At 36.6% G+C, this 15,236-nt stretch overlaps 1 protein-coding gene across 3 annotated transcripts in view; it reads right to left on the reverse strand.

The window, feature by feature from the left end:
- The window catches only part of PRKACB (protein kinase cAMP-activated catalytic subunit beta), a 70,818-nt gene that overhangs the window by 47,492 nt on the left and 8,090 nt on the right, over positions 1 to 15,236 (reverse strand). The window contains exon 1 of one of the 3 annotated variants that reach the window (XM_039320962.1): positions 3,151 to 3,403. The exons of the other annotated variants lie outside the window; for them this stretch is intronic. Within the exon in view, the coding sequence (XP_039176896.1) occupies positions 3,151 to 3,337 (187 nt within the window). The 5' untranslated portion in view covers positions 3,338 to 3,403. Of the gene's footprint in view, positions 1 to 3,150; positions 3,404 to 15,236 lie in introns of those variants that run through there. 3 annotated transcript variants of the gene reach the window in all.

Consider the following 15,236-nt stretch of genomic DNA (forward strand, 5'->3'; position numbering starts at 1 on the left):
GATAGCACAAGTCAGTCCTTGGCTGTCATCAACTAGATTTTGATGGCTCTAAATTTTGTACATATTCCCCCTTTCACAATAATAAGAATTATTATTATTACATTTAAAACAATGCACATAGAGGGAAAGATCAGTATTTGGAAAAATGGTTGTGAAGCAGCCTTTTAGTCTCACTGCAAAAACAAAAAACTCTTGTGAATAAGTATTTCTCAGCACATTATAGTTTTTTAAATGTTTTACCTCTTAAAACTAAAGCAAGTCTGATACTATGAATGCAGAACATTTCTTGAACCCATATTTCCTTGTTTCAACAAGCTACCAGTTAAAGTGGTCAGCTGACTCACAAGTATATAATCATTTAAACAAAAAATAACTGGTTCAAAATTTAAACTCTAAGTTCAAAATGACACATTTTCTCACTGCAGAAAGGCAGACAATATCAACTAAAAACAGTCACAGGTTCATATTGTGAAAAAGCAGTGATATTAATTAGGATTGCAATAAAACCATTCTTTATTGTATATGTCAATTCAGAATTCTGCAACACAGATGATTATGAACTGAACAAATAAAAAACCTAATAAAAATGCAATGACTTCTAATGATTGCCAAGTCAATCCCAGATTCATAACATAACTCTGGATTTTTAGGTTGGTTCTGTGTTTTGCATTCAGAGCGTACATAATGGAATATAGATTTCCTTAAGTTGCAAAGATGAAGCCAGCCTCATGACTGCAATTGTTCCCAATAACCTAAAATAAGTAATATTGTCTTGATATTGGAAGCAACTTCCCTCAATATTCTAACATTGATTTAGTATTCCTGTTATAAATTATAAATCAATTACCACTGGAATCCAGATAGAAGGCCAGAATTTGTCCAATGAATTTGTTTTACAGAATTTAGGAAGTCTTTTTAGTAGTTATTCTCCAAATCTCTGAGCCATCAATATTTGGGTAGCAGCTTTCCCACATGGATTTTAAATACAGATATAATTACTTATCTCTCTTTATGTATAAAACATATACATACAAATCTAAAAACATGCTAAAATGTTATTTTTCTGCTTGTGGCAATACTATGTATTGTAACTCCCTCATCTTAAACAACATCCTCTTAAGAGTGTTGTGTTTCAACCACAAAGGACCAAGTAGAATACTGTACAATAAAGTCCAAAATATAATTTGCTTGTATATTAATCAATTAGAATTAGATCTAATTACATTTGCTAAATTTAAATAGATATACATACAATACATACTGCACCAGGGCAAAGAAACCGATGCACATTAGTATATAACCAATAATATTGTTTTACATCTTATAGACAATTTAACATATGAAAAAAATGAAAGCAACTGTATATCAGTATCCTTAAAATAAGTTACTACTTTGAATAATAGATCAATTTTATATGACAGAAGCAACTTGTTAAAAATGCTGACCTTTGTATAAAAGAACTTGTCTGAAAATATGAGAGAACTCTTGATTATTCCATGCAAGTTCACAGAAACATATGTGTAAATATTTTGTTTATTTATTAAATTTATATGCCTTCCCTTAAAACAGTGGTTCTCAACCTTTCTAATGCCGTGACCCCATAATACAGTTCCCCATGTTGTGGTGACCCCCAAGTGGGTGTGGCCACTAATAAGAGGGAGTAGGACAGCTAGGGAAAAAGGAAAAAAATGGCGGACAGCATGGTTTGGCGACCCCCGTGAAATGATCATTCGACCCCAAATGGGGTCCCGACCCACAGGTTGAGAACCACTGCCTTAAAATGAAAAGCCTACTCTGGAAGGCTATAAGGTGACTTAATACTGAACATGATAGTAAACATTTTAAAATTACCGTAGCAGACTAAACATTTGTCAATATTAACTTAATTATTATATGATAAAATAGGCAGCAAATAATTGTTTAATAATAATAACAGCAATAACAATACAAAAGAAGAGAAGAGAAGAGAAAAAACTGGAGAAGATAGCAAAATAGAAAGACCTGCAAATAGAATGACTGTGGCAAAAACAATCAAAGATAATAGGGCCTTAGATGCAATCCTAAAACAACTGGAGCACCACTTAAATACCATCTGCACTGACAAATTCTATCAGTCAATTGCAAAAGGCAGCTTTATTCGGAACTACTTACATCCTGCAACATATCTATAACAACATCAAACAGCCACACCTGCCTATCCCAGCTCCTTGAAAAGGACTCGATAGGTAGACAAAAATGCCAAATCCAGTTGGAGCATCCGGCTGACTGTGCGACAAACTAATAATAATAATATTGCTAATTAGAAATTTGAAATGGAAAATCTAATTTCAAAATTCTTTGGAATTCACTGTCAAATCACAATAAATTTCATTACGATAAGAATTAAAGCTCCTCTGATTTCCTGAAAAAAGAACAATAACAAATGTAATCAAATCAATTCAGAAAAAACATATTTTTAATATGTATTATAGCATAATAATCTATCATTTGGAAAAATAAATCAACTTTACATTTTCAGTTTGGTTTTATGAAGTTGTGGAACTTCCCTATCCACTTCCCAGCCTCAGTCACTAAAAACACACCCTCTCTAACATACCCCAAACATGGCTAGCAACTTCATGATTGCAAATTATATATGTAGTATGCAGCAACAACACAAACATCCAAGAATTTCTAGTACTTTTAGAAGAGATATTTTCAGTTCTAATGTAAGAGATGTTGTATTTATGTATTAGCCATCTTCCTCCACATTCTATCAGTCTATGTACATGAAGCCCCTATCCTCATCAGATGCCTTTCTTGGCTGTCTGATAACATCTGGCACATCCTATTCTCCTCTTCCATTTGTAGGTATGATAACAGTTAAAAATTTTATACTAGCATGTTTTGCTTTAAAAGACCTATTTTAAATAATGAAAAAATACATATTTAAGCAGACAGAACAGTCTGCGTGGCAATAAATCGACAAATGAAAGCTGGCTGATAGTATGTGTTGCAAGCCACTTACAACTGCTGAAGAAAAAGAGCTACAGCCCTGAAAAAACCTGCCAATCATTTAATTTAGGAGTTTAGTTCTTAGCATTTTCCTTTATTTAGCAGGTAATATTGGAAAGTCTGCAATTTCAAATTAAGGAACCTAGACACACTTACTTGATTTTTCCCACAGTGCAGTAAGTTCAGACATGTCCGAAGATCCATTTTCTGCTGTTACTTTCAATTCACTTACAGAACTCTTGGAGTGCCTATGAAAAAGTCTGTTTGCAAACCCTTCTAGCTTCTGCAAAGCATTAGCTGTCCCAGTACTTGGGTTACCCTGTGACTCCCTTTGGGTTGCCATTTTTATGCATATAAGATGCAAGTTAAAAGCAAATTCTAATTCTGAATTTAAGAACTTAACACGGAAGCCAAAGACTATGAGTGTGTCATACTTCCTGTATGCAGTGAGCTAAACCACAACAGTTTTCTGTTTCCTGATAATATAAAACCAAACTTCAAGGGCTATTCTCAGCAAAAGCCTCTTCATACCAATTGAAGATGATGACTAGTAAAATAGTTGTCCTGCTTATTAATAGTTGTCCAGCTTACTAATTTTTTCTTACCAAGGATAAGATGAGAACAAACCCAAGAGTGCTAAATGTAAAACTGTGACTGAAAACTAGATCATGAAAGCGTGTATCACTATACACACAAGCAGTACAAAAATCTAAATTCTGGGCAATTTATTGAGAATGGAGATTTTTTAAAAAAATATTTGAATGACAATTTCTATAATACGTCAACATCAAGGGAAGCATCTGAAAACAACTGCAAGTCATATCTACCTGATTCACTGATTGAAGAGTTTGCACACAGAGTAGTTATGGTACAAAACCCTTGGTAGGTCTCCCTCCTTGTTACTAAAGAGTTACGCTGCTGAGTTCTGCACTCTTCCTGTTGTACAGATACTGAAGGTTCATAATTTATCTCACTTTTCACATTTACCCAGGTGCTTTGCAATTGTTAATAATGAACAGATAGCAGTCAGAGAAAGAACAAGCCTTCTTGGCATGGCAATTCAGAGCTCTGAAAAAAATCCTTTTTATTTCATACATTTAAAGTGTTTTTAAACCTTAAATCTATAACCATGCTAACCTTGGTAAGATTTGTATGAGTATAAAAACAATCTGTGCAAAAAACAACATATACACCACATTTAGCTTTAAACAGAATAGAATAGAATACCATTAATAGAGTTGGAAGGGCCCTTGGAGGTCTTCTAGTCCAACCCCTGCTTATCCAGGATATATAGTGTTATACCTTATTTCAAAGCTATTTATGCTCTTAATATGTTAGGCAATATTCTATGCATGTTAGTTTCTACCATACAGAACATCTATTTGAGAAGAATGTAGCAAATATATATAATATACTAGGTACACTATATAATACGCTGTTCTGAATACATAAATGGTTTTCAAAATTCTGTTGATATCTATTAGGGCTGTGCCTCTAAAAAAATGAACAGAATCACTTCAGACTGCACCCAAAGGCCAGCATAGTTCTTCTCTTTACCATTTATGAAAATAAGACTCATCTTTTTATAGACTAAAAATGTAGCTGCTTTAAGAACGCATGAATTTTAACGAGTCAACTCCTTAAAGTGATAGTATTCTTTTTCAGATGCTTGAAAACAGACTACTTGAATGAACAGGTACTGTACTAGCACAAGGTCTGCTGGTACAGTTATTATCCACTCATTCCAAATTATGCTTATTATTATCCACTCATATAGTACCCATCAGCAATTCCTTAATGCTGATGTATCTCTTCCCAGGACTTCAGACTATCCTCCATAAGTAATATGTGATTCTGAAATAGGAATACATTTGGTTTAAAGCAGTGGTTCTCAACCTGTGGGTCGGGACCCCATTTGGGGTTGAACGACCATTTCACGAGGGTCGCCAAACAACACAGTCCGCCATTTTTTCCCCCTTTTCCTTAGCTGTGCTACTCCCTTTTATTCTATTGGCTTTTGAAAGCCAATAGAATAGACTCTCTTGAATAGAGTCTAATTCTATTGGCTTTCCAAAGCCAATAGGAATTGTCCAGGCTGTCCCTGCCCTGCTGAGCCCACCAAAAGTCCCATTCTGCAAACGGTGCTGCACTAGTTGAGTAGTCCTCGACTTACGACCGGTTAAGTAGTTCTCGACTTACGACCGGTTGGAGGTCGCGGCATTAAAAAGGTTGAGAACTACTGGTTTAAAGAGATCTCAGTGAATATTACATGCACACTAAAGCACACAGTGCATAGTTCTCCTACAAATGCAATTGATATATACAAAGAATAGCACTGGTTTTCCTGGTTCATTTCTCTAGGTTCCTTAATTTTTGTTCACTGCCTATGATTTCAGAGATATTGTAATGAAAAAAATTGACTTTAAGAAACATGCAAAGTAATTTTAAATACCTCCTCAATATCAAAAAACTTGCCTCAAAAACTTTTGCCACTAATACTTTAATAATTTTTATATCTTATGATGTTTGCTCTCTAGTGTCACTTGTTGAGAAGAGCAGCTATAGCAGTGATGGCGAACCTTTTACAGACCAAGTGCCCAAACCACAACCCAAAATCCACTTATTTATCGCAAAGTTCCAGGGCATGCAAAAACTGGGGGCGCAAAAATGGGCCACCATGCTGCAAGGTGCAAAAATGGCCGTGCTGTGGGGTGCACATACAAGGCACTGTACCATGCAAGAACGGGGCAGGGCTAGTGAGTATCATGCAGGCACTAGCTCCACCTCATTTGCAGCATGTATGTGCTTGTGGCCCCGTACACGCATGCACACATGTAAAATGCTTCCCCCTCCCTTTTCTTCCAGTCCACCAATCAACAATGATTGGTGACCTCTGTTCTATCACCTCTACTCGAGCTTGGTAGTTGGCCGCTTCGCCTCCTTTGTGCTGGGCGGGGCTCCTGCTCTGGGCGGCAGTGGTGGCCTGATGCACCTGCTGCTGGCGGTGGTGGTGCATGTTCCAACAGAGAGGGCTCTGAGTGCCGCCTCTGGCATGCGTGCCATAGGTTCGCCACCACTGAGCTATAGAATTTGAATGAATAAAATAAATAATCTGAATTTCTATTACAGAGATATTATGGGAAATTATGGAAAGAAAACTTATAAGCAAGACAGAACTAGTGTTGATGCTTTTGAATTATGATATTAGAGAAGAATACTATAGAGCAGCAGGAAATTCTTCAGCTCCTCAACATTTCTTTCCCCCCATTTAAGATTACCAGATTTGGATTGCAAAATGTAGATGACCACTAGATGTCAGTAAAGATATATATAGAACATTCAAAATCTGCTGCTATTTTGTAGTTGTTTGAATTTGTGCAGACTAGAATTGGTGAGTTCGCCACCTGCCCCCAAATGCTCCAAATACTCCTAATGGTGATTTGCTGAAATAGGTTGTACATATTATATTACTTCTTTACAAGTAAGCATAGGGTCTTGTATTCAGCCAGCCAGATAAATGGAAGTGTTTTTAAAATGTAGAAAAAGTATTTATTTAGAACAGCATCTATGATTTGAATTCAGCTATGAGAAATTTACAGTATATTATTATTTGCATTTATTCATTATTAACCCTTAGCACTTTAAATCAGTTACATTATCCATTGCTACAAAATGAATGGAGTCCATGATTATGTACGGTTCATTAATACTTTCAACCTATTTCTGTATTAATAATTACAAAGGTACACCATATGTTTAAATAGCACTTCATTCCATAATTCATAGAGCCTTATGCCACGCAGGAATCATGCTGATACAGTGTGCCTTCGTTTTCTTCTCTTAACCTCTTTCTACCTCTCCGATCATGCTCTGGAGGGTTCCTAAACACATTAAGAGAAAATTTGCACAGAGGGAGGAATTTGCGAGGAAAAGAAGCTATCTATTTACTTCAAAAACCTCTGTTGAATTCAGGGAAGCCAGCAAGAATAGAAATAGCTATGTGAGAATAGTCCATGGGCAAAATCTTTTATGCTCATGAGTATCACAAAATACCCTTAGTGGTACAATTAAACAATTCTGGTCTCCTTTCCTTTAGGAAAATAAGGATTATGGGCAAAAGAAATGCCTTAAGCCTCTAAAACTATTTGCACTCTTTGCTCACTCTACTCGTACCCAAAGTTTTAGTCTTGCCCTTGATCCAAGGACCCCTTGGAGACCAAAAATAATTTTTATGAAGTGTGCAGCATATAGTCACAAAAGTAGTCGCATCCTACTTTATACAGGTAATCCCCGACTTACGATCACTATTGAGTCCAAATTTTCTGTTGCTAAGTAAGACAGTGGTTAGGTGAATTTAATTTGCCCCATTTTACAATCTTTTTTGTCACAGTTGTTAAGTGAATCATTGCAGTTGTTAAGTGAGTAACCTGGTAATTGATTCTGGCTTCCTCATTGATTTTGCTGGTCAGAAGGTTGTGAAAAGTGATCACATGACCTTGAGACACTGCAGCCGTCATAAATATGTACCAATATCTTTTTAGAATTATCATGAAGATCACAAAGAAAACAAGCAAATAACATATCAACCCAGAATTCTCACTGGAGGCTTAAATGACTAGGCTCAATTTAACATACTTCAGAATCATTATATTTAGACCAAGCTCTCTGAAGAAGTCTATAATACTGGGAAAGGTGGATGGAAAGAGATTATGAAAAGAGGATCAGTAAAAAGATGGCTGAAAAGGTATTGCTGGAAGATCTGAAAGACTAGGCTAGGGATAGATCATCATGCAGAAAATCTATGCAGTCACCAAGAGTTGATGCTGAAGTGATGGCACACAATCAAACTGTGTAACAAACTGTGCATATCTTATACATTAATTGTAGCAGCACTGCTTCACATATGTGGGAGGACAGCACTCCCCCTCCAGAGAAAGAAATATTTTAGGAATATTAAAAGACATAACATTATATTTCCCCAAAGGATTTTAAAGGCAGAAAAGCAGGCCCAGTTTTTCTTAATATCCCCAAGCAGAAACTAGGCAGAGGCCAGGTCTGTAGAAATGTAGATTTGATAATCCTATTCAGAAAGGTTGGAGCCAGGAAGCTTGGAGCTGATGAGATTAGAAAGACAAAGACCCCTAAAATCTACATACTCCACCCAAATTCTAAAGGCATGACCTTTAGGACATAATAGGATTAACCCACTACCATCAGAATACCAGAAAGGCACACTTAAGCTCAGGTCAAAGTTCATGCTATGGGAACAGGAAACAACTCCAAGCACAAAAGTCCAAGAAGGTATAAAAACCCACAACTCCCAGCTACATGTGGTCAGCTTTCCCAGAGCCACATTTTTGTCTGGCTCTGCTCTTCAATAAACTACAACCTTCTTTCTAAAGCAGTCTCCATTTTGTTTATTCCCGGCTTGGACTGGACCCTGATGAAGATTTTTCTTTCAACACATATAAGACCAATCAACTTTACTGTGTTTGAGATCCAAACAAATACTTCAGTTGTTATCTACGTGCACATGTCCATTCATGTCTATTCACATTAATTATTGAAAATAAAACACTTTTGAAACAAGGGAGACTTCAAAAATTGCCTACAGCAGGGGTCCCAAACCCCCAGTCCATGGACTGGTACCAGGCTGCGGCATGCCAGCAACCGATCCGCACAAACAAGCAAAGCCCCATCTGTGGGATGCAGGCAGCATACCAAACCATGCATTCTCTGGTCCGTGGAAAACCTTTTCTCCACGGAACCGGCCCCTGGTGCCCAAAAGGACCTCTGGCCTATAGAATTACGTGGGAAGGAGAGGGTTTTAGGAAGAGTAATACAGTATTTTAATAACTATGCTGAAATGCTTGGGTTCCTGATTATAACAACTATAGCAGCTGAAATATAATGCATGAAGTTTAAAATAAGGACTGAGGTTTATTGATCTTCTCAAGACTTTCTAAAACGCTGTTTAGTAAATCTTTCTTTAGCCTGACAATCTAAAAAAAAAAAAAAAAGAGGCAACAGCAGTTCTATAAATAACTATGCTAAGAGGAAGTTGTTGCTATGACAGCCCTGATCACATTTCTATTTTAAATTCAGAAGATAACTACTGGCACCTATTGTTGAAACATTAAAATGCAGCCAAAAGGGGCACACCTTAAACTAGCAAACCTTTTTATAGCAGAGGAACAAATTCTACTTCAAAATGATATACTAAATATTAGTCTCTGATTTAAAACATTACTTATAGAAGACGAAAACTGTCCAATTTTTGGATTTTTTCCATTTCTACTTGTATGGAAACAGGTTAAATAGTAATCTAAATAAACCAAAGTATATGAATAAAATAGTATACACTTTTTAAATAATTCAGTGGTTATAAATGTATTAGAAATATTTCTAAAATTTATTAATATATCAATATTAATAATATATAACAGCCTGTTTTGTCTAGTGGTTAAGGAACAGACTAGACTCCATGAGTTTTAGTCCTATCTTAGCCTTGAAAGTTGGTTGGGTGACTTTGGGCCAGTCATTCTCTCAGCTCAACCCACCTCACAGGTTTGTTGTTATGGGAAAATACGAGCATCGCGTATGTTCGCTGCCTTGAGTTAGAATAAAAACAATGCATTTCTATGCGACTTTGCTTCAAGCTTCTAAAACGGATAGCAAGAAGATTGCAGTAAATATTGTCAACTTTATATATATATATATGTGTGTGTGTGTGTGTGTGTGTGTGTGTGTTTTCTGAGGTTTTCGCGGGTGTTTGTATGTAGGTCTTTGGTTATTCGGGTTTTCTCCCGCGTAAAATTGGAAGTGTCTTGGTGACGTTTTGACGAAGTCCCATTCGTCATCTTCAGGCTGGTGTTTTCAGCTTCGTGCTTCGAAGCTTCATTGCTCCTCGAAGCACAAAGCTGAAAACACCAGCCTGAAGATGATGAATGGGACTTCGTCGAAACGTCGCCAAGACACTTCCAATTTTACGCGGGAGAAAACCCGAATAACCAAAGACATATATATGATTAATAACTCAGTTTTCTCCGGCTGTTGTTGGATTATAATTTTCTTTGTCTCTGGAATAGTATAGGGAATGACAATTTGAGCTTATTTATTATCTGGAGGGAATTGTTTGGTGGTGTTTCTGTTAATTACCCAGATCCTTTCAAAAGACAGATAATTACTCAAGAGCCTTTCAAAAGACAGACAGCAAATAAATAGATAAATAATCAATTTGAGAGCCTTCTGGCATGGGCAACAGTTGTGGAAACTATTGAAGGAACACAACTTCTTTCCTCCAATTTCATCCACATTCAGCGATAATTAGGTTTCTGCATTTACAAGAGGGGCCGAGAAAAGGAAATATTTTTATAGAAGTTGAAGGTTGTAAGGCGGGAAATCTTAGGATTTTTCTGGCCAGTTTGGGAAATCTAGGTAGCTCCTTTGACAGTGTATCAAAGGTTATTTTTACTAGTAGGAAATGAGCCTTTCTGGAGGGCAGCGGAAAGTACTGAGGGAGTCCACTATTAGGAAGATGGACTGCTGAGGCAACCAGGCTGATTGAGCATAAAACATTGGGGTTTCTTACCTTACTACTATGCTGTGACTCCCACATTAGGGCTGCCCTGGGGCTACACTGTGAGCTGGTGAGGAGGCTTCTATTCCTTAGATTGGTGATGTCAAATGATGGGGTTGTTTTTTGGGAGTAGGGGAGGGTGTAGTCTCTGTTTTGTTACATTGATTTTCTCCACTACATAACATGCATATAAATAAACTTCTAAAAGACACTGGTACTATTCTCTCCAAACCTTGATAGATGAAAGTTAGAGACAACTTTTTTCCTTACTGTGGTACAAGCTAGCACAAATTTTGCCTCGCACAGTAAAGCTAAAATAAAGTGTTTCGATAATTAAATCAAGGAAACTTATTAATATATGGTACACGCATAGTGGTGGAACTTGGGATTGTTTGACTTTTTAATGCAATACAATGAACAGGTACTCTATATTTAGATTAGAATAGTTTTAATTTTGTTTTTGTGTGTGCTTAAGGAAAACTATCTTCTATAAACTTTAGATCCCCACCATTCATCATCATATTCCATTTAAATGTGCAGCATGATTGTTTGGAAAAATGGCTTTCAGCATACTTCAGATACAATTGTCAGAAAAGTTCTGTTTTTGCTTGTAATACAGCAGTGGTGCCTGCAGTGGGAGTCCAAGCAGGTCAATCTGATTGACACATATATCCAAAAGAGGTGGAGTTTTCAATGTGTGACCATACTCATCATTTTGACAAAAGGAGTATAATCCTGCAGATGCCCTTATTGTTCAGTGTATACAGTATGTGAGACTAGTGTCCTTTTCCAACCTTTATTAAAATGTGAATTGATGGTTTACAATTGCAATTGCAGAGAAGGAGCCAGCAATGGCTTTTGGAGCACTAGTCAGTAAATGAATCCTAAATATTTTATTGGCCAATAAAAGTCTTTAAAAGGTTTGAAAATTTGAAGTTGTTGATTATTTAAATATAACTATCCCAGAAAGTCTTTGGCAACCATAAAACTAAAGCATAAATTTTACTAGTCTATTACAATGGTGCATAAAAGTTTACCAATCCATTTGGATTTTCAGTATTTCTACATAAATATGACCTAAAATATTAATTTGTTCTCTAACAAGTTCTAAAACTAGATAAAAGGAACCAAATTAAACAAAGGAGTCACAAACACTGTACTTGCTCATTTATTTATGGGAAATGATCCAAGTTAAATATTTATATTTTCAAGGTTAATGTCTCTTAGAATTTGTTCAAATATGTAAGTCTACAATTAATGTCATCCTCCTTTTAATTTTGTAAACTCATCCATTTGAAAGCAGCCAGAAGTCCTGCTTATGAGTTTCTAAATGTAGAATAAAAAAATTTTAGGTTGCCAAGAATATAAAAATCTGCAAAACCACAGATTATGAATATACCAAGATATTTAGCAAACTATCAGTGCTATCAGTCTGGAACTCTTCAAATGTATTTTCAGTTTTACAGTTTTAAGAGTTACAATCTTTTGAGTGCCTACTTAGAGGCTGCTGCAAATTGAATATTAAGTGTATAAGTACTACAAATTAGTTTAAGAATTCTATTCAAAGTACTTATATAACAATTTTAACTTATCTGTAACCCATTAGTGATATTTGAGGAGCTTTGAAAAAGAATCTGTAATATTCAAACATTACAAATATAAGAAAAGTAACTTTATGAAACTGTATCCAATCTGAACTTTGCCAATAGGCAAGAGGTAGTTTTCAGCAGTTCCCTTTGTTATTAATGTATCTGACCCATGTTATTTCTGGTTGGTTAAGGCCTCAAAAGAATGGACATATGGATAGATCCATGTGGTACTGTAGTAAATGCTTATTTGAGAAATAGGATGGCACTGCCTCTTTTCAAGAGGCTTCCTTGGAACCAGCCGAAATGGACAATTTTTATGCAAACTCCAATCTTCCCTTTTTAGAGAAAGTTGTTGAGAAGATAGTCTCCAACTTCAGAGGGCCATGGAAAAAGCAGACTATCCAGATCATTTTCAACTAAGATTTAGACTGGGGTATAGTACTGAGATGGTATGTGTGACATTTATTGATGGTCTGTGGCCAGCTCAGGATGGGGATGGTGCATCCATCCTGGAACTCTGATTTTTTGGGAGCCTTGGATACTATCAACCATGGTACCGAATGGTACCAGAATGGTTTACAAAGAAATGGGCCAGATGGTAGCTTTCACTGAAAAAGATGTGTGGCATACCCACTATACCAATGGTTCTCAACCTGTGGGTCGGGACCCCATTTGGGGTCAAACGACCATTTCATGGGGGTTGCCAAACAAGGCTGTCCACCATTTTTCCCCCTTTTCTTTGGCCACACTCCTGGCACCCGGTGATGTATAAGTGGTTGGGGGTCACCACAACATGGGGTACTGTATTATGGGGTCGTGGCATTAGAAAGGTTGAGAACCACTGCACTATACAAACACCTTGAGGTGGGAAACTATACTATGGACTCCTCATTCCTTGTTCCTTCCTTCCTTTGCATCTACTTTCCCAATGGTACCAAATGGGGTAGTGAGAATGTAGCATGTAAATGCACTAAAGCCTAAATATTCTATTTGGGTAGAGGGGTAATAAGCCCTGCAATATTTTTTTTACAAGGAGGGGATGGACAAGATTTGCACTGTCCACATCAATAACTTGGATGACACTCTCTGCGCTGAATTAAATAGGCATCCAATCACCTACTAATGCTGATATGAATTCCTCTCACCCAAAGAATCTTCTCCCACTGTCCTCTATTATAACAAGAATCTACCCATTTAAATTCAGGAATGTTATAACAACAAGATTTTAAAACATCCCGCTATTATGTGTCTTTATATAATAAGCAAAAATAGAAAAATCAATTGAAAGGAATAGAAATTATTCATGAATGTTAAAGTGAAATTTCTTTGGCTACTTCTTGCAAATAAGCAAACAATGAAAAAAACCCCCATAATGAATCACAAATTAGGAATACTCAAGGGACATTCAAAATCAACTGGATAAAATTGCTAATATTCATAAGTAAATTATTTATAACTTTAAAATGCAATACTGATTAAATGTGGCTCATCTCCCAATTTAAGAAATATCTAGAAAGTTCATATACATCATTCCCACTAGATATGTACAGAATGGGATAGACCTGAGAATTCTGGAATATTCAACTTCTACTTTGGGTAATACTAACATTGCCACTTGAGGATTGTATAGTGGTTTTCCATTTTCTAAACTGGAAACAATTTTAACATTTCAGAAAAAAGGACGCCACCCATCTATGATTAAATTACTTCTATGTTACAATAAAGCAGTGGTTCTCAATTATTTTCTGTCATGCCCCCCCCTAGGAAGAAGAAAACATTTCGTGCCCCCCCCCACGTGACTGTCTATCCAATCGGGTCCTTTGCATGTGTCACGTGCGTCCAATATGACAGTATTTGCCGAGGTCAAACGAGCCCCCCTTTACGGAGCCTCGCGCCCCCCTGGGGGGCCCTCCCCACTATTTGAGAACCACTGCAATAAAGTAACACTAAAGCAGGCACTTGCAATCAGATTTAACCTTTTACCAGCAAAAAGCATCTGCCAAAGTTTCTGAAAGAAATCTCTATTTCTTATTTTTAAATCCTGAAATCCTGAATATATAACTTAAAGAGATAAATATCTATGTGCCTCAAATACTACATCATCGCTGAGCATTAAAATCAAGATCAGTAATAATACAGAACTTTAAGAATTAAACTTCAAAACATGCAAGGGACGTATTCTTCAAAACATTTTGTCACCTACAAAAAACTTAATTGCATAAAATTACTTTTAAATCAAAACATGTCTGTCTACATGGAAACAACATGCAACTTAACAGGTGGCCTTTTTAATCTGAAATACCAATACTGGCAATTGCTATAAACTATTTATAGTAAATATTTCCTGTATCTGTGATTCTGTGTTTGTTTTTTTATTACTTTAAGCATATATAATACTGCAAATAAACTTCTGCATACTTTTTCCTCCCAAGGTCTTATTATCCAATTGCTAAGCTAAAATGGAAGATCCATAAAAAAGAGATCCACTTGTATGCATGTTTAAATTACAGCAAGTTACTTAACCAATATGAAGAATGGGTTACAATTCTGAGGGTGAGCATGCTTGCCTCTAGCTATGAAAAATTCCATACCTTTGTAAAAATATTTCCAATTGCTCTATTTACAATTTATGAGACTTTAAGGCAGGGGTTCTCAGCCTTGGCAACTTTAAGACTTGTGGACTTCAACTCCCAGAATTCCTCAGCCAGCAAAGCCGGGTGAGGAATTCTAGGAGTTGAAGTCCACAAGTTTTAAAGTTGCCAAGTTTGAGAACCCCTGCTTTAAGGCAAACTAAGGCTAACGTGTTTCTGCATAACTCTTAAAAATACAAGTTTATGTATACAATGGCTGTATAATTTTTTGTCCGTACCACTCATTGATGGGAAGGAAGCGGGAGAGTCCCATGGCTTCTTGATCCCTTTCAGGAAAATGGCGGGGCAAGGTATATGGTGTTGCGTTGTCACCTTTTCTACGAATACGGGTCTGGATGTGGTGGCCGGTGTCGCTTGCGGCTGAGAAAACTGATCCGTCCCCATGTCCGCAATGGCTGTGGCCTTGCGTAGTATCGTGAGGAA

The sequence above is a fragment of the Crotalus tigris genome, unplaced genomic scaffold (assembly GCF_016545835.1).
Source record: "Crotalus tigris isolate CLP2741 ecotype Arizona unplaced genomic scaffold, ASM1654583v1 scf7180000023718.2468807, whole genome shotgun sequence".
NCBI lineage: Eukaryota > Metazoa > Chordata > Lepidosauria > Squamata > Viperidae > Crotalus > Crotalus tigris.